At 39.1% G+C, this 18,991-nt stretch overlaps 2 protein-coding genes across 2 annotated transcripts; one reads left to right on the forward strand and one right to left on the reverse strand.

Moving 5' to 3' along the window:
• The first annotated feature begins 1,437 nt into the window (after positions 1-1,437).
• LOC117447174 (synaptoporin-like) lies at positions 1,438-4,817 on the forward strand. Its single transcript, XM_034083836.1, has 5 exons — positions 1,438-1,527; positions 2,052-2,176; positions 3,668-3,866; positions 4,016-4,207; positions 4,291-4,817. The coding sequence occupies exons 1-5, from the start codon at positions 1,504-1,506 to the stop codon at positions 4,645-4,647; spliced, it is 897 nt and encodes a 298-aa protein (XP_033939727.1). The 5' UTR covers positions 1,438-1,503; the 3' UTR covers positions 4,648-4,817.
• A 4,274-nt stretch (positions 4,818-9,091) lies between these two features.
• On the reverse strand, positions 9,092-10,907 carry LOC117446776 (green-sensitive opsin-like). Its single transcript, XM_034083188.1, has 5 exons — positions 10,523-10,907; positions 10,062-10,230; positions 9,674-9,839; positions 9,298-9,537; positions 9,092-9,190 (listed from the first exon to the last, which is right to left on the reverse strand). The coding sequence occupies exons 1-5, from the start codon at positions 10,905-10,907 to the stop codon at positions 9,092-9,094; spliced, it is 1,059 nt and encodes a 352-aa protein (XP_033939079.1).
• Positions 10,908-18,991: the final 8,084 nt, after the last annotated feature.

The following is an 18,991-nucleotide window of genomic DNA, read 5'->3' on the forward strand; positions in this document are numbered from 1 at the left end:
TCGTTTTTTTTTAAATAAATTCTCTATAACAATGTCTATCATTGTAATGTGTGTTCCTATAGTGTGGTAAGAAACTGTGGGTTTAGTGTTTGCAGAAGTTAAAAATAGTCTGAGGAAATCGGGGGACTTCTCCAAACAATGGGGACAATATTCCAGTCCAAAATCAAGAAACGAAAAGTTTAGCTTGAAGAATTAAAGTTAGATTATCCTCAGTCCTCGATTATTCATTTTCTTCTCTGGCAATCATGTTCTGGGCATTAATTCGTTTCTGAAATGCCTACGTGTTTGGTAGTGTGTTTTGTAAATAAGAAATGCATTGGATCTAAAATGTGGAGTTTCTGAGACTTCAAATATATGTTACCACTGAATTGAGAAAGCCACCCTGAAAAATGTATATCACTAAACAGCAGTGCCCAGTTTGAGATAACACTTGATATATCCTATTATATAAATCCAGGTTGCATTGAAGTACATTATTCATTTCACTCACTTACTGTATGTGCAGTTCTCAATGTATCCTGTAATACACGTGTGTCGCCAAAAGAGGTCAGCAGAATCCTTTTTATTACAATGAAAATAGCCCATTCATGGTTGGTTGAAAATAGAAAATAAAGATTACATTAGTCAAGTCAACAGATCAGTTTCTATTTCACTCAATGCCATACACATTAGAGATATTGTTTCCTATTATTATATTCCAACACAAGCAAAGTTTGAAACACACTGCAGTCTGATTATTCATCGGACCTTTAAATAAGTCACAAGTATATTTTCTGTTTATAGTGACGCAGCTAATATCTACCTATTGTATGAGGTACAATAGGTAGTATGTATGAATGTATGAGAGCATGTCTTTAACCAGATAGTTATGCGTTCTCTTATTTTTAAATAAGAATGCCAATGATCAAAATAATTTAAGCTCCCATCTGATATACATTGTGAGAATGTAACAAATGTCCAAGTACAGGAAAAAACTAAACATGCTTAAACCTTTGCTGTCTCATGTTACTTCAAAACCAAACATGCCTGATTCAGCTATAGTGTATTTTTCTGATCATCTAATGGTTTTCATTAAATATCATTTATCAAGCATGAGTAACTGTTTTCTTTGTACCTGAATACTTCTAAATGAATACATGTGGAGATACACCTATTAGGTTTTCATTGAAAGAACAAAGTGATGCAGGAGAAATGTCTGATGATGCTTTATTTAGAAAGATATCTTTTGAGAGCATTGCCCTTATGGTCTTACAAAAAACACAAGCCCTCTATTCGCACAAATGCACTCAATAAAGGTATTTATAGTTTATTGCAGTGTTTGTGAACAAATTGTAGAGGAACAGTAACATCTCAGACCCCTCCCTGGGGGAGATACCTCCTGTCAGCCCTCTCTCCGCTGGAAGAGTCACTCTCTCTTCCCCTCCTACATCAGTGGCGTTTCAACCCTGATGACAAAAACTATCGACACTGTGTGGCGTCGTACTGGAGATCTGTGATTTATCAATGTGTATGGTTATATTTGCTCCGGTAAGTTTAAGCTCTCTTGTCTTGCTATATTGTAGTTTTTGGTTAAAGTTAAATCTGCTTTAATTCACTGCTTGAAACATTATATGACTGATATTGACAAGTGTGATCTTGATTTATTGATTAGCTGATTGGTGAACAATCTGTCATATTGTCAGGTCAGTGCTTTTTGTTGATGTGACGTGTCGCGTAGAAACAGAGACAAATCTATTCAAAGTAGTTTATCCAACGTTCATTTCTCAATCTTAATATGCTGTGTATGAACTCTAAAGATCAAAATAAAATCTGTACTGTACTGCTGGGGCCACCCTCCAGCGCACAGTAAGCAGCTCTGTGAGTTGTCTTCCGACCTTTAAATTATGCAGGTATTGTTTTCAAAGCAATTATAAATCTTAATAATCAGTAATTTATTGATGTGTATACATTATGCAGTGTGCTACACTCAGATCTGATATTGGATTAATGAAATGTCTGAATAATTATCAACACATGGTAAACATTTTATGGCTTCACTTTTGTTTTCCCAGATTTTTGCCATCTGTGCTTTTGCAACATGTGGAGGATACTATGGGCATCTCCAGGTTAAAGTGGACTGTGCAGGCAGGAGGCCGAGTAACCTCAGCATCAACATTGATTTTGGATATCCTTTCAGGTAAAGTGGTTGGTTATGTTCCTGTCCAAAAGTATTATCATCTAATTAGGTGATTAATCTACAAATACACAAAGACCCATATTTCTTGTCGTACTTTCCGGTTTTTCTATTTCGTTCAATCATTTGATATTTGACAATTAATCTATTAACATGTTGTGCTGCAAATCAAATTGTGAATTAACCGACTAATTAACAAGCTCATTTTACTGGATGCTCAAATAGATGCATTCAGACTTACCGGACACGGCCAGACAATCGTCTCTGCGTATTTCAGAGGACCGGTCATCCAGACAGAAAAAAAAAGATTTAAAAGCTGCACAGCTTCAATCCATTATGTAGTCAGGCTCGGCAGAGGGGACCTCGCCCATCTTAAAGCTCGGCCAATTTAAAAACAGGAAACTGGCCCAATTTAGGTCCAACATTTTTCACTGCAGCATTAAAAGATAACTCTCAGCTAAGACTTAACCTCAGGTGGGATTTTGTGATCCGCTTTGCAATGGTGTCTTTCTTTGTCCCTCTGTCATTTTGACTCCTGCACATCTGCATGTTTCATGGCCACTTAGGTGCAATATAAACACCACAAATAGTTGAATGTGTCATCCTCATTGTTATTTTGAGTAAACCATGAAGCCATTTTGTTAATTGAACGACTTCAGCATGTCTTGAGAGCGACTGGCCACCATTAACATTTCATTTGATGATTGGATGGTGGGTCTGTGGATGTGAACTCTCATGCCTTGTGGTGGACCGACCCCTAACTCCATGCTTCTTCAGTGATGGCCAACAGAACTGTTAATTAGTCGTCTCATTAACAGCTCAGCTGACTTGACACTGGTGTCTGTGTGTTAGTTCACTGTCATGTATAAATGTAACAGTAACTCAAACTGCTACAGAATTTTTGAAATGTCTTTGAAATGTTATGCTATTTATGAAGGACGTTTTCATGTTTTCAGTAGGCACACATCTGAATAAGACTTCATTTGGACTCTGCCTGTCCACTAGAAAGATGCTAAATATGAGTACAGTACTATCTTTGCTTAGTTACTTACATCTTTGTGTTAAGATAAGACAGAACTGTATGTATCCAAAGAGAAATTGTTGTGCAGCAGTTTCCAAAAATAAATATTTAAACACATTTATTCGAATGGTCCGCAAAGCTTTTCATAACATGTGAATATATCTCCATTTTGAAAGTGAATTTGGAAACTGTACTACATTAGGATGTTGCTATAGTGTACTTCCTTTTGTCACATAGAAAATAACTGCTTTTTTCCGAGGCAGCCTTTTCATGAATATTGTGTCCCTTTGTATGCCACATCAAATAGTTTCTCACTTGTGTATATTTAGCCTGAACCTTCCTTTCCTAGCCACACATTTGCTAAAGAAAGAGTTCTCAGAGTGCCAGTGAAGGCCAAAGTGATGCCTTTCCCACCGACTGAATCTCCTCACATGTTTGTATCATTAACTGTAAACCTCCTTTCTGTCTTGCAGATTAATAGATGTGCATTTTAAGGCTCCCTTGTGTGAGGCAAAGAGGGAAGAGATTATTTTCCTGGATGGCGACTTTTCCTCCGCCTCTCAGTTCTTCGTGACTGTGGGTGTTTTTGCTTTCCTGTACTCTCTACTGGCAACCATTGTCTACGTCTTCTACCAGAACAACTACCTGAAGAACAACAGAGGCCCGCTTGTGGTCAGTGAGCTGATATCTTTAACAAACATTCATGTAATAATACCTGAATTAGATATAAGTTATAGTGTGATATTGTTGTGTTTGTATAACATGACAGACATTACATTTACCATCCTATTAATTCATGTTTTCTTTCCACTCCTGAGCAGGATTTCGTTGTTACATCCATCTTCTCCTTCACGTGGCTCGTGAGCAGTTGCTGTTGGGCCAAATCTCTTTCTGATATTAAGACAGCCACAAACCCAACACAGGTGCTTCTGCTCATCTCAGCCTGCAGAGCGCATGAGAACAAATGCACGGCCACCCAGGAGCCTCTCTGGTCACGACCTAACACATCTGTGGTGGGTGTTCAGTCATCTAATTGTGCACTGAAACATACAAAACGGTCAAATAAGAAACTCACTTCTGTCCCTTCTTCCTCCAGGTTTTTGGTTTCGTAAATGTTGTCCTCTGGGTTGGCAATATTTGGTTTGTCTTCAAAGAGACAGGCTGGTACAAGACAGGTCAGAGATATCCAACCAGAAGTGCTTCTGGGAAACGCCACAGTGAAATGAGGCAGCGTCTGTACATTGGGAGCAGCTTCGAGCAGCCGGACGAGGGTTACGGTCCCCAACTCTCCAGACAAGGCAGTTTCAATCAGCAGGTCAACAGACAAGTTAGCTTCAACGAGTCACAAGTAAGCCTGAGTTTACCGCACGCATATCTTGGAAAACCAGTCATTTATGACAGGGACAATAAAGTAGCTTCTCAAGGGCCGATGATAATTGTCAATGAGATGTGATTTTGGGCTGGAACAATGCTCCATATGGAGAACCAGAGAGGGAAATGCATCTTAACGTCTAGGTTAAAAGGAAAACACAGATGGTATATTGTTGAGCATTTCCTGGATGATACAAATTGTACCTTGAAATTAGAAATTGTAATGCATCACTTGACAGTCAAACTGAGTAGTCAATGCAAGTTAAAAAAAATTGATAATAATAATAATAATAATAATAATAAAATAATACTAATAATAATAATATATATAATAATAATATAATAATAATAATAATAAATAATAATAATAATAATAATATAGAATGATGGGATATGTTGGTCCCTTGGAGAATGGTTGATTTTAATCCCACAGTTTTGCCATAAACCCAGGTTGGGGAATAAACACACATCCGAATAAATAGACTGCTGATCATCTTGCAGTGAAGAAATACCATATATATATATATATATGTATATAAAATACAATTATTATAATTATTTTAGCCCTGCCTAGTGCAACATTTAGATGGATTTAGATTGTGCATTTACTTTAAGTATGGTGTGATACTGATTATTACTTATGTTAAATAAAGGGTTTATTTGAGTGATGCCGAGTACAGTGGTAGCAATATGTCTGTAGGTAAATATGCAAAATGGTATGTCTACCTCTGTTAACTACATGGAAGATATTTATGATTTTAAAAGCTAATAGTTTTCGGACTCAGAAAAGTATGTTTTCTGTAAAGATACTACTGTAGTTATTCTGACCCCTAACCACAGTCTTTGCTTTTATAAAAAAAAAACTAAAACGTTTTTCAATGCAGGGCCTTACATGTGAGCTTATGTTTTCATTCATTTTTTTTTCAATTTCACCCACGGTACATATTTCACATAACATATTAACTTAGGAGAAGTGTATTGTCCATGATAGAAAGGAGCAGGGGGAAGAAAATCTTATTTGACCTACTCACTATGAGTTGGTCTGTTATCACAGCTGTCAGATTGCATGCTATACTAGATATTCGCGCAAAAATTACATATGAACCGTTCTTTAGAATATACAAACACTTTTGGATTGATTTTAATTTTTGTAACAATAGTTTATTTAAATTGTTTTAACTTTAAAATCTTCAGAAATTCATTAAAATAAAATGGCAACGAAATGAATGCTCAGCGATTTGGTTTGGTTTAGATTTAGACTTAGATTGTGTTAATATTGAACTATTCTCACTTCATTTATTATACATCTTCTGATTTTTACCTGTGATCGAAAAACCTTTTTTGTTTTTTCCAACCGTGTCTTCATATCTTTTCTGAAAATATTTGGCTCTGGACTGTGTTTAAAGGAGAGCCCGTGCAGATGCCTGTCTCAGAAATACACTTAACCAATGTACCAGTGTCATAGCTATGAATATTTCATGTTTGAATGTGGCATTATCAAATACATAATGTTTCAGTCAAGATTAACATTAGAATGTGTGCATATCGGTGTAAATATATTTAAATTCACATGTTATTATTCTAGTGTCAAATAATAATAATCTTATCAAATAATATGTTGCAAACTAAAGAAACTAAGTTACATGATTTGGATTTTGAATATTGTGCTCACGTTGCACTGATACCTTTATTCCCACAGTTTCTGCATTATACTGATCATCACTTTAATTGACAAAAGTGATCATCTCTATACTATTCATAACCTACTGTTCAAAATGTGTAGAGTAATTATATATGTGTGTTTTATTGTAATGAATATATTAGGCATAGTTTATTGAGTTGTAATTGGAGATAATATAATGATGATTATATATGAACATATAATGAATCTCATCAATAAAGCCTGTTATGGACGTTTATAATGTTCTTACCTTATGCAGCAGAACTGGTGTCTTGAACACCAGCCAGGAAAAGTATTGAATGCATCTTATAATATTACATTTGTTTTTCCAACCTCTGTATGCAGCTATAATGCGAACAATTAGAACAAAGAGAGACAATGCTTGTGTCCAGCCAGCCCTCTGACAGACACACTAACCACATGCAGGTGTCCAGAGAAAGCTCTGGAAGAAAATTACAGTGTTTGAGCCCACAGCATGACAATTAGGGTCAGGTTATCAGCAGGAAATGGAGGGCTTTGGTATTCAAGAAGGCTGTATTTATCCCCTCTGAGCTGCACCATGTTATAGACTGATGTGTAACATTTATCCTTGGTAATGTCTGTATTTCCCACTAGCAGCGCATGCCTTTATTTACAACCGACAGTAGTATGCTTTATTTGTATTTGTTGTATCTATACAAAAGACATCTGTTGCATATCTGTCTGTCGTTGGGAGAGTCTGTCTGTCGGCTGCGAGGGTCTCAGGAGGTGTTTTATGCTGTACACACTGTAAAGCTTCCTGAGAGAAATGATGTGATGTTGTGCTATAAAAATAAAATTGTATTGATTGATTAATTAATTAATTAATGTATAGGTTGATTGGTTGGTTGGCTGGGTGGTTGGTTGGTTGGTTGGTTGGTTGGTTGGTTGGTTGGTTGGTTGATTGATTAATTGTAAGGTATTAAGAACGACTTAAAATTACAATATGCATTTGCTCACTTTTCTTGACACGTTTACTGCCATACAGTATAGTTTATTCCACTAGAGCAGCCTTTAGTGCAATTTTCCCCTTCGGAAATGTATTCTTACATGACACATAAAAGCACACTGCAGATATGATGTGAGGGTTTGTGTAATGACATTGGCCTCCAGGGGATGGTAGAGCATCACACTTGAATGTAGCATGCATGAGTTTGTTTTTTGGTCTGCAGGGTTCCCACAGCAGATGATAAATAGTGTTAATCATGTGTTTTTAAAGGAGTTTTTTTTTTTATTGTCGGCAGATAAGCCTCCCTTGTTTACTTCTTCTCTTTAGAAGAGAATAATATTCTTAAAACTGCCATTTCAACAGCAAATTAGCTGCCATTGTCATCATATTTCAGTACAATGCTTTGTTGCTTTAAACTTTTGCCAATTACTGTAAGACTAATGTCACACTACTTATTGGTTGAGTAGGTGTCCCTTGAATTACCTCAGGTGTTGTAGCCGCTCAAGAGGATTTAGAAAAGATTATAAACCAACCATAAGGGCTTAGAGCGGGGTCACGCGCTGCAACTTATCTTACAACAACCTCACATCCAGTGCCTGGATACGGTTCCAGGTACCTGCTGTGCGGACTGAGGCTGGTCCTTGATCTTGGAATGACCTTCAATCACGCCTCAAACTGAGCGCACTTGTCTCAATAGCATGTTTTAAGTTGAAGTTGTCTGAGGTCCTTACCACCAGCTGCTCTTGCAGTAATAAGTAGTGTACCTTTCTTACTGTCCTAATGTGCACAATGTCGTGACTGCTTTTTCGTCTTTTGTTTTTTTAGTTATGTTCTCTGTATTGTATATGTTTGTGTTATGTGTTATGTGTAACGTTGCTGCCTTCTTGGCCAGGTCAGCATTGCAAATGAGATGTTAGCTTTTTTATCTGGTTAAATAAAAAAAAATATTGATTTCTTTTGAGTATGTACACTATTGACCTTTCATTTATGATGAATATAAAGAGCAGACATTGATATTAAATATGTTAGATTTGTTGATTTAATTCAAACCACATATCAACCTCTGTAGGAAAAGCATATCCTCTCCTTCTTTTCCTGCTGCCCTTTGAGGCAACCTTTTTGTTTGGGGGATATAGAAATGAGACTTGAATTGACCATTACAAACCTTGGTAATCAACCACACTTTATAAATATATTTATATTTAAAATCCGTAAATGTATAAACATTTCAATTCATGTCAATTAATCAGACTGGTATGTATAATTCAAAGACAAAGTAACACAGGAGTAGATTTATTTTCTGTCACTCATGTATTATCTGAGGGGGCGGCTCACCCTTCACCTTAAATTGCTCCTGTGGGTATTGTCCACAGTATTGAATGTATTACATGTCTAATATATAATGTAAAGCGCTTTGAGCACTTGGAAAAGCACAAAAATGACTACCATGAATTGTTATAATTATCTTATCTTTATTTTTCATATATACATACAGTTAATGCCATTGTACTAGTAAAACATAAAAACAAGAAAATATCCCATGTTGGATACATATTCACCATAGATGAAGAAAGGTGATGATGTTTCAGCAAGTGTAGCTTGGTTTGACAGTTGAGGTTTGTTCGCTACAGTGTGACAGTTCATTCACACTCACTCACTTACACACTAATTTGTTTTATTTATTTACCCTTGTACACACACAAATGTTGTGCAACCTCTACAGCAATTGCATTTCATTAAAATTGTTGGTTTATAAATATTAACAGATCAAATGTAATTTTGCAGCATCCTTATCCAGAGTCCGTTCATCAAAACTATAAATCCATTCGTCAAAAAGTGATCATTAAGAACATGTCGAAAATGATGATATCATTGTGTTTAAGACACAGAGGACACTTCTGTCTTGCTGGCAGAGACTGAGGTCTCATCCTCCACCATGCCGCCCATTCCAATGCTGCTCAGCATGCAGTTACGGAACTGAAAAAGAGATCAAAGAAAAACAAATGCATGGTTTAGGATTGAGCAAAGATGAAAAAGCAGATTTTAGAAACTGGACTGGGGAATATTTAATATATTCAGCCCACCTGTTTGTTCAACAGCACGTAGATAACAGGGTTGTACAGGGCTGAGCTCTTTGCAAAGAAGGCGGGAATAGCTGCTGTCAGGGCGGTGAAGGCAGCTCCCTTGTTCAAGAAGATCCAACCAGCAAAAGAGGCATATGGCACCCAAGCTACCAGGAATCCAAAGACCATCAGGAGGCACATGCGTGTCACTTCCCTCTCAGCCTTCTGGGTGGACTCTGACTCCTGCTGCTGGGCTGCAGCCTAACGTTTTTGTGATCAGAAAATCATCATTAGAATTCACAGCACACGTGGTTTTGCAGAATTCTAAAATGAAAATGACAGTTGTATTTTTCAAACGTTTTTACTTGAAGGAAAAACATTAAAACACTTCACTTACGGCTTTGACTGTCAGGACAAGGCTTCCGTAAGAGAAGAAAATGAGGAAAACGGGAGTGAAGAAGTGGACACAAAATAAGTACATGACGTATGATTCATTGTTGAAGCCTGGAGCCAGAGTGTAGTAGTCCGGTCCGCAGGAGCACTGCAAGCCCTCAGGAAGGTATCTGTAGGGTTAAAGAAGGAAAGTGGTAGTAAATCTTTTAGACTTTAGACTTTCTACAACTTATGCATTACCAGTATGTAATTACATCTATCTATGCACTTTCTTAAAACTGATTGGTTTGTTTGAGTGTTTCTCAATGTTTTTAAAATCTTAGTGTTCAGGTTTCAGAGGTTTGAACTCATTTTGTATTGTAAGTGAAATGACAAATACAAATGTGAATTACCTGGACCAGCCAAACAGTGGGGGTCCAGCACATGCGAAAGCCATGACCCAGGTGATCCCAACACCAATTCCAGCGTGAGTATTACTGAACTTGAAGCTTCCCATGGGTTTGCAGACAACAATGTATCGCTCAACAGCCAGGACTACCAGAGACCAGAGAGACACCTGACCTGTAGAGAGGAAGAGCATCTTAGACAAGATCCCTACAAATTAACTTTTACCTTTGTAATATCTTAGAAGGAAGGTGATGATCACTATTTCCGAATCTTTGTCAGGATTAACAAATATCTATTGATCAAATCATTGTCTCACTGAAACAACCTGAAAATCACAAACTACCATTAAAGAACCCCAATTCCTTACAAAGTACTTCATATTCTACCAGCTGCATGGGTTAAACTTGTAGGTGCATTTGAATTAGCTGTTCAACAAAAATTATGAAAAATAAAGTTAAATTCATACCTCCAAGTGTGGCCATGAATCCCTCCATAGCACAGAAAGTGGGGCCAAGAATGAAGTAGCCGTTGATAGCAGATGTGAAGGTGATGGTGAATCCAAAGGTGCACATGATCAGCCCAGCCACAGACAGGTTTACCAGGATTAAGTTGAGAGGCGTCTGGAGCTTCTTGTTCTGGATTGTTACTAGCAATGTCAGAGCGTTGATGGGAGTTCCAGTGAAGATCAGGAAGACCATGTAGAAAGCTAGAAGCTTGAACATGATGGGATCTGCCATATAATACTGGTTGTATTCATAAGGACTTCTAACAATCCCAGTCCTGTTGGACATCGGGATGTAGAAGTTATTGCCTTCTGTGCCATTGGGCTCCATTCCTCCTTCCCAAGCCATCTTCAGTTGTCTTCTTTGCTATATCTACAATGAATGGACTGCAGTAAAAGTACGAGATGTCAAGCGAGTGGATTAAGACAACACCCAGGATTGTGGGTGTTTTATACCCTGGGGTTATCCCTAACTTGTCAATAATAGATCATAAGAGGATTGTGAGGAATTAGGCTGCTCAAGTCTTAACACTCTCTGAGCATGTATTTCAATTATCCTTCTCACGGTCATATAATTAAAATAGTTTTTGGAAACCATTTTGTTTGCATTAATTGGTATATTGGTAACTGAAACGTATTCTCTCAAATATTAGCAGCTATACTATTTAAAAGAGAATTAATAACTAGTCAATCTATTACTTGTTTAAGTATTGCAGGAAAGATAAGTGAGAGATTTAATTAACAAATATTAATTTAACAATATCTCGATCTGCGCACAGTTTATAACCTGCATGCAGTACAGTAGCCTATGCATTAGATACCATGCAGTGTGAGCGAAATGCACTTTATACTGTATGAGCAAATGCAGTTCAATGTTTCCCCTCTCTGCTGTGTTAAACTATAACTTATTTTCCCTCAATGAGCCCACCGGAGGGCGCTCCCACCAGAGATGTGTCTGCTATCAGCAATCTATAGGCTGTAATGCAATCAGTCCTACACAGTTAACTCCGGGACAGGCATCTGACTTTCCTTTTTTGCGTTCATTAAAAAACACATTTTAATTTCTTTAAAATATCGCTGGACGGAATTCAGGCATAAGGTAAGATAATATATACTTTATTGATTCTATTTTGGAATTTTCTATCCATGTAAAACAGGGTTATTCAACTACAATTCAACGAGGTCCAGTTAGAGACAATCTCCCCATGCATATATGGTCCGGAACATCAAAATGTCTAAGTTGCTTTATGAATTAGTGTGATATATTGAAGTAGCCTGTCGCTTTATCAACGTGCATGTAATCAACAACTGACTGCCAATCAAATAAAGAAAGTACAATTCAAAACAACAATATTTATTGTCAATTTATTTTGAACTATACAGATAGTAAAATACTATGTATAATGTTCCTCTCGGGCTGCAAGAAAATACATAAAATAGCTTTTGAAAATGTGTGGATGTCAAAAGTGCTTAATTTTAGATAAATAAAATTAATTGCGAAGCAGCAGCTTGAGTTTCCCTTTTTCTTTATTAACCGTTTCACATCATGACTTAACAGTTTCAGACGATTATAGAACAATATCAGTGGTTATACATCATAACAATTGAACAGTTTCTCTTTCTTTCCCTCTTATATTGCAGTCCTCACTCGCTTTTTTTTGTTCAGTGCGAGAATGACGTTGACATAAACCGAGCAAAACCACATACACAGTGCATAACAACGAACTCCAGTGCACGCTATTACGGGCACTATATAATAGAGCACGCACAAAAGCGCGATCACACACACACACACACACACACACACACACACACACACACACACACACACACACACACACACACACACACACACACACACACACACACACTATTAAGATGTAAAATATTATTTTACCAACAATGTGGAATTTACATTCATTGAAGTAGGCTATCAAGGCCTTGCTAATTCCTAGCTACATATTACACAGATTCTGCGTAATAATGCCCTGCCCCTGCATCCTTTATTTCAATCTTTTTTTAGCAGATTTAGCGTTTTTAGTGAGAAAGAATTCCGAGATACGTGTTTGTGCCATATCAGTTACTTGTCACGTGTGTCTAAAAACTAGTAGACTAAAAACTAACAAAAAACTTTTTTTCCACATCTTTTTTATTTTTCTTCCCTGAAGCTAAATAATTGATTATTTAGTTTAAAATTATAATTGTAATAATAATATAACATATATTTCAGGCAGGGGCGGACTGGCCATTGGGAATACCGGTGTTGTGTCAAATTATGCACTAATGCCGCTATTCTATGTTGTCTTTGTGATGGTTGGATTGTCGAATCCTGGATTTTGCATTCATTCGTCACGTATTTTTCAGTTCATTTTTTATTTAATATATGTTTTTATTTAATTGTGACGTCCTGTCTGTATACTTTTGCTCTTGTGCTTTACAATGTATTGTTTATTTTTACATCAAGTGCTTGAGGGTGGGATTAATATAATTTTTTAAATGTTGGATGGTGCTTTTTATGAATTGCCAGGTTGCCACGATATGCACCCCTTGCTATCTCTGACAATAAACGTGTCACACATGAAACCTGCTCCATTTATTGGTACTGGTCCTACAACTATCCACCGCTCTCTCCTCTCCGCTCTCTCGTCTCTCTCTTCTTCTGTGTGTCTCTCCCTGGATCGCTCACTCGTCTCTTTCTCGGCGGCGGTTAAAATAGAATCGCCTCGTCAAAATGTAAATCCCCTATGCACCCTCTGGAGTCTATGGGTATTTTCTCGATTTTTAGATGTTTTCTTAAATCACCTTTTAAATGTATTTCTTCTAACATGGCACCCCATCTGTTACATATCAAAATGTTCAGGACAATCTCTGGTCTTGCTATATATGCATATTACTCACCTTAGAGCACTATTTGACGAGATAAGTAGCTCAAAAGCTTAAAATTTGACATCCGATTTTCGGAAAATCTTCAAAACTCTTGTGAAAACACAAATTTACTCAAGTGATCAAATTGTTTTGGTGTTTTAGATTTGGTTACCAAAGTCCTAGGATCATAAAAGCAGTGAAATATTTGAATTACACTGTATATAAATGTGTTATTCATGTATAAAATGAAAAAAATGTAATTTGAATTTTAAGTAAAATAGGTTGTATCACTCTACTTTCACCACAGCAGGGACTGAGATACATCAGGACTGAATAATGACTTCATATTACATACCAAGGTTCATGTGATGTGTACAAATACAAATTGAGCATTCAACCTTTTTTTTTCAACCAACAATTTATTATAAATATGTTTTTTTTAACCAACTATTTATATAAATATAAGAAACTGGAAAATCTAACTATTTACAATATTGAACATCATAACTTTCAACCAACTATTCATTCTAAATGTTAAGGTCTTTGTCTGTCTTCCAAGACAGTGGGTCTGGCTGCTGTGTAGGTGGGGGTGATGGTGCATGGGCTGCTGTATAGGTGGGGTGTACAAGTGCTATATGAGACCTCCACGAGTCCTCCTTGCTGGCTGGGTTGAAGGTGATGGCTGTGGTGGAGCCTTTGTGCTGAGGTGTATCTTGACCTGGTGGCAGCCGCAGATGGAGGTGGAGGCAGCTGTAGTGATGCTGGTCTGCTGGTCCTTGTTGGTGATGGCTCTGGTGAAGGCCCTTGAGCCACAATAGATCTTGACCTGGGGGCCGGCACAGATGGATGTTGTGGCTGCTGGATAAACGCCGCCTGTGGGCCACTAGGCCGAGACAGCTGGGAAATATCTCTGTAAAACAAATTAAAATGTAGGACAATAATTACAACTAATTTCATTGAAATAAAGTAAAATGTTGCTCAAGCACAAATAACAATGCACACATAAAAAGAAAGTTTGGGAGGTTGGAGAAGGAGTCTCTCTCGATCTCTCTCTTTCTCTCACACACACACACACACACACACACACACACACACACACACACACACACACACACACACACACACACACACACACACACACACACACACACACATTTCCAGTTACTTTACATTCAGTATAAAATCACAGACACACATATACATAGGCTATATCTGATTACAAAGTCTCATCTGTACAGGACGGTAAAATAATAACAGGCACACATCAATAAATCTATGACAAAGTCTCATCTGTACAGAACAGTATGATAAACTAATCGATGGCAAAAACATGTCACTGTAAATGTCTCTGTTGTGGGGCGAATAAATGGTTAATTTAATCATCTACACATGTAATCTCACTTTTACACACCAAAATAACGTTAACACAGAGTAAATGTTTGCTAATGGAGAGTCTATTTTGTCCCAATAAAAAATTCATGACTATCGATAAAAAATATATATCAATAAACCTATTGTTCATTTTCGCGGTATTCCCCACACATTGCCAGTACACTATTACTGTAATATTTACACTTACCCATGTCCAAATGGATCCTTGTTGTTGTCTTTGTATTCTACTTCTTCAGAAGAGTCGAAGACTTCAGGTTCTGAGGCTCTATCTTTACTGCTGCAAGAGAACAAAATCTCTAGCGAAGTCGGCAACTGTAAAGTTTTTTTTAGCCATTTTCTCTGTCTCTCTCTCTCTCTCTCTCCTCACAGATGTAAACTGATGGGAGACATGTGGTTTATGCTTTTTTTGCTTGGTGGGTAGGCCCTTAGTGATTTCTCGATGTCCATTGGTCATTTCAGACCATGATGGCTACCGGCCAGAGATGGGGTCGTTACTAAAAAAAAGTAATATATTACATATTACTTTTTTAAAAAGTAATATATTACACTACTTCCTTAGCTCTCTACATAAAGTAACTCGTTACTTTACTCGTTACTTTACTCGTTACTTTACTCGCAGGGCCGGCCCGCCCCTCCCTGCAGGCAGATCACGCAGACTGCTAAAGTTTCAAATGTTCTCTTTAGTTCAGTTTCCATTGTCGCATAAGACTGATCCAGATAGCTCCTGAATGTTTTCCTATCCATGGCTGTCCTCTGTCTCCTGCTATCTGTATATTTTGCGCAGTCTATCTCTGCTCACGCTGTTGCGTCGGCATGTTCTCCTGCGTGTTGGCCATGTGTTGCACTGCAACCAGACTGGAGCACACCGCAAAGACTTCAGCCGAGCACGTACGAACTGCGCATACGTGAGTGGCAATAACTCTCCTTACCAGCAGGCGGCGGTAGTGTGTATTCATCATTCAAAACAGGCAACAACCGGAAAACAGAGAAGAAGAACAGACTGCGTGACATAAACAAACAACAAATAGCTGTGCGTTAGCTTCACCTTAGCATGTGTTCTTTGCAGGTGTTTGTTGAGGTTTGATTATGACTGATTTTAGTAAGTAACGAGGTAACGCGTGTCGGGGCAATGTTAGTAACTGTAGTGTGATTACTGAATTATAAAAGTAGCGCATTACACTACTCCGTTACCGACTAAAGTAATATTATTAGTAACGCGTTACACCCAACTCTGCTGCCGGTGTTCCGGATTAACTGCTTCCCCGATCAACTGGTTGACATATGTGGAGGCGTGGCCTTAGACTGAAATACACATTTCGATCGCTTCTTCTGTCGTTTACATAAATCTTTTGGTATATTTGGCTGGATAGGAACACTTTGATGCACATTCAGTACCAGTGTGTGAGGTTGTGGTTACGATGGCGATATCCGGACGCCAACAGCGAGGACTACAAAAAGAAAAACGAGTTGACTGGGGATGTCTGTTCAAAACATTGCGAGCTCCAATAAATCACTTAAACCAGCTATTGTTGCCAGACTTATTACTGAATATCGTTCTTAATGTGATACCAAGTCCATCTGAGACCTGTGTACACCTTCAGACAGCCTCCCAGTGAAGCGTACATTGTTTACTCAGAGTTTGAAAGCAGCATGGAGAAGTTTTCAGCTGTGTTAAACTGTGACCCTCTCAGGTCAACTGGGATCCACCCATGGGAAAATGGGATCCGCCCAGGTTAAAATGTGTTACGACTTCTGTGGCTATCTACCAGCGATCATGTTTAATATGAAAGACACACACATATACATCCCTTATAAAAACGGCATTCTGCAGCACTCATCCAGATAACATGTGACTGTTAACTCGTTTTGCAAAGATAGCAGCAGAAATGTCATTGCTGCATGTGCAGGGATATTAGACTTTAAAATGCTGATGGGTCATTAATGTTGGTCTCGGAAAACAATCCTCTGTTCAAACTACATAATATTCAGTGTCCATCGACATGAAAATAACAAAAAAGTTCATGCTGGACTCAAACCCGAGTCCCGATACCACGGTAAAACTAACACTTATGACAACATAATGTGGGCTGATAAACTAGGATATCTGATCTCGGTGGGTCTTAATGAGGCTTGATACAGACCTCAGTCAGTATACTATATTATAATATGTATATTATATGGCTTAAAGTGTACATACATTCGCTCACATTATAAATGATGGTCGGGTTGCATTTTTCTAGAACTTTTTAACAAGGTTAATCTAAAATATTATAGTGTGGTGGTTCGATACGTCGTGTTGATTAGTGGCGCACTCATAACGCGCAGGGCTGGAGTGACTTTTGCTGGAGAGCCTCGTCTTCTCTTTTTTTAGCCTCACACCGCTGCTGCATCGAAGCCAGAGCAGTGCCAAATATGCCTTCGGGGACAATTGGCATGTCCAACACGTCCTCTTTCTCCCGGTCTGGTAGGTTCGTCAGGTTAAGCCACCTGGCTCTCTCCTGCACCACCATCATCCCAAGCGACTTACCCGTGGCTTGGACCGCACAGCGCTGCACGTGGTGGCAAATGTCCATGATGGCGTTCATTTCATCCCACACAGCAGGCTCAGGTTTATTTGTCATGTCTTCGCACAGCTCTGCTTGGTAAGCAGTCAGCATCGATGAGACATTGAGCGCCCTGACAGACAAAGCCGCCGCTTTGTAAGCCCGTTCGGTCATTGCTGACTGAAAACGATCTGCAGTGTGGGGTTCCTGTTAGACGCCGAAGACAGCCGCGGTTGGAGGTGGGCTCCAACAAGCAGCTCCATAGGAGGCATGCGAAGCAAGCCGAGTTTCTCCATGCCCTCAAAATCCAAAGAGGAAGCTCCCTGGATCAGGGACTTACTGCTGAACGGGTGGTCTCTCCACGAGACAGACACATCGTCTAGCAGCTCTGGAAAAACTGGGAGAAGCTGTCTTGCCATCCTCGCAGCCTGGGGAAATTCTTCCCCTCGTAGCGAGACCTGGTGGTCTCCTTTGCTACTTCAGGCTAGGGGATGTCCAGCCTGGACAGCGCGTTGACACACGGCTTGCAAGTCCATGCTGAGACGGGGCGAAGCTGGCATGCTTTTGCGGAGGAGCAGACACAGCATCAGGATTGGCAGCCTGAGCGGATGAGACGAAAATATCATCTTCGTCTTCGTCTGAGTCGGATAAGAGAAACTCAGAGGCACCCTCTTCGTCTTCCGCTATATAATCCAACTCAGGACATCCTCCGCGAGCGGAACCACGGTGAGGACCAGCTGGGAGCCCCAGCTAGCCTCAGCGCAAGGCTCAGCCTCCGTGGCGGCTACCTCCATGTCTCGGTTGCCGGCCGGCACATCGCCAGACATGAAAGGATCTCCTCCCGACAGGCTAGCTTAGCGCGCTAGCCGTCGGCGGAGGCTCTTGATGGTGAAGCGGGCACAGTGTCCGCACAAACCGGGGGCGTCGATAGCCTTCCGGGCATGTTCCAGCCCAAGACAGGACGAGCAGACCTGGTGCTCGATATTTTATACCCGCTGCCGCAAAGTTGAGCCTCAGAGCCTCCGTCTCCTCTGGTGTGAGGAAGAGAAGGGTCCATCCTGGATAGCCGGAGTGCCGACTTGGAGGGACGGAACAACAACTGGTATATTACTGTTCAATATATCAAAAACCCTTACCGTTAAAAAACGGCGGGGCAGAATTGAGTATTAACTGGTGTGTTAATATTCTAATCTTATGCGAAGCAAGTGTAGCCGGCAAGCGTCTGGCGACCGAAAGTTAGCTTAGAGTGGTTCAGTCTATGAACAGTTAAGCTAGCCAGGCTACTACACATTTAGAGATGTGCTCCGAAGCGAGAAGAGGTGTTTGAATGACGCTGCGTCGTAGCGCAAGCTACTTAAAGGGTGGTCGGATTCCCTGACGTGGTCATCAAGATCACCAGCCAATCAGGATTGGCGTAATGAGATTGATGCTTCTGAGGCATTCGCGGGGAGGCGTATCCCAAAGTGAGATATTGAACGGAGTGTTATGAATGAGAACAAGATTTTAACTTTAGTTTTTTTTCATCTAGTTTTTTCAAATTTAGGAAAAAAATGTTTTATATGTCCACTCAGGTGGACAGTATGTGTTAAAGTCTATGGTTAAAGTCTAAACTGAAAACTTGTACATTTGGAAA

The sequence above is a fragment of the Pseudochaenichthys georgianus genome, chromosome 5 (genome assembly GCF_902827115.2).
Source record: "Pseudochaenichthys georgianus chromosome 5, fPseGeo1.2, whole genome shotgun sequence".
Taxonomy (NCBI): Eukaryota; Metazoa; Chordata; class Actinopteri; order Perciformes; family Channichthyidae; genus Pseudochaenichthys; species Pseudochaenichthys georgianus.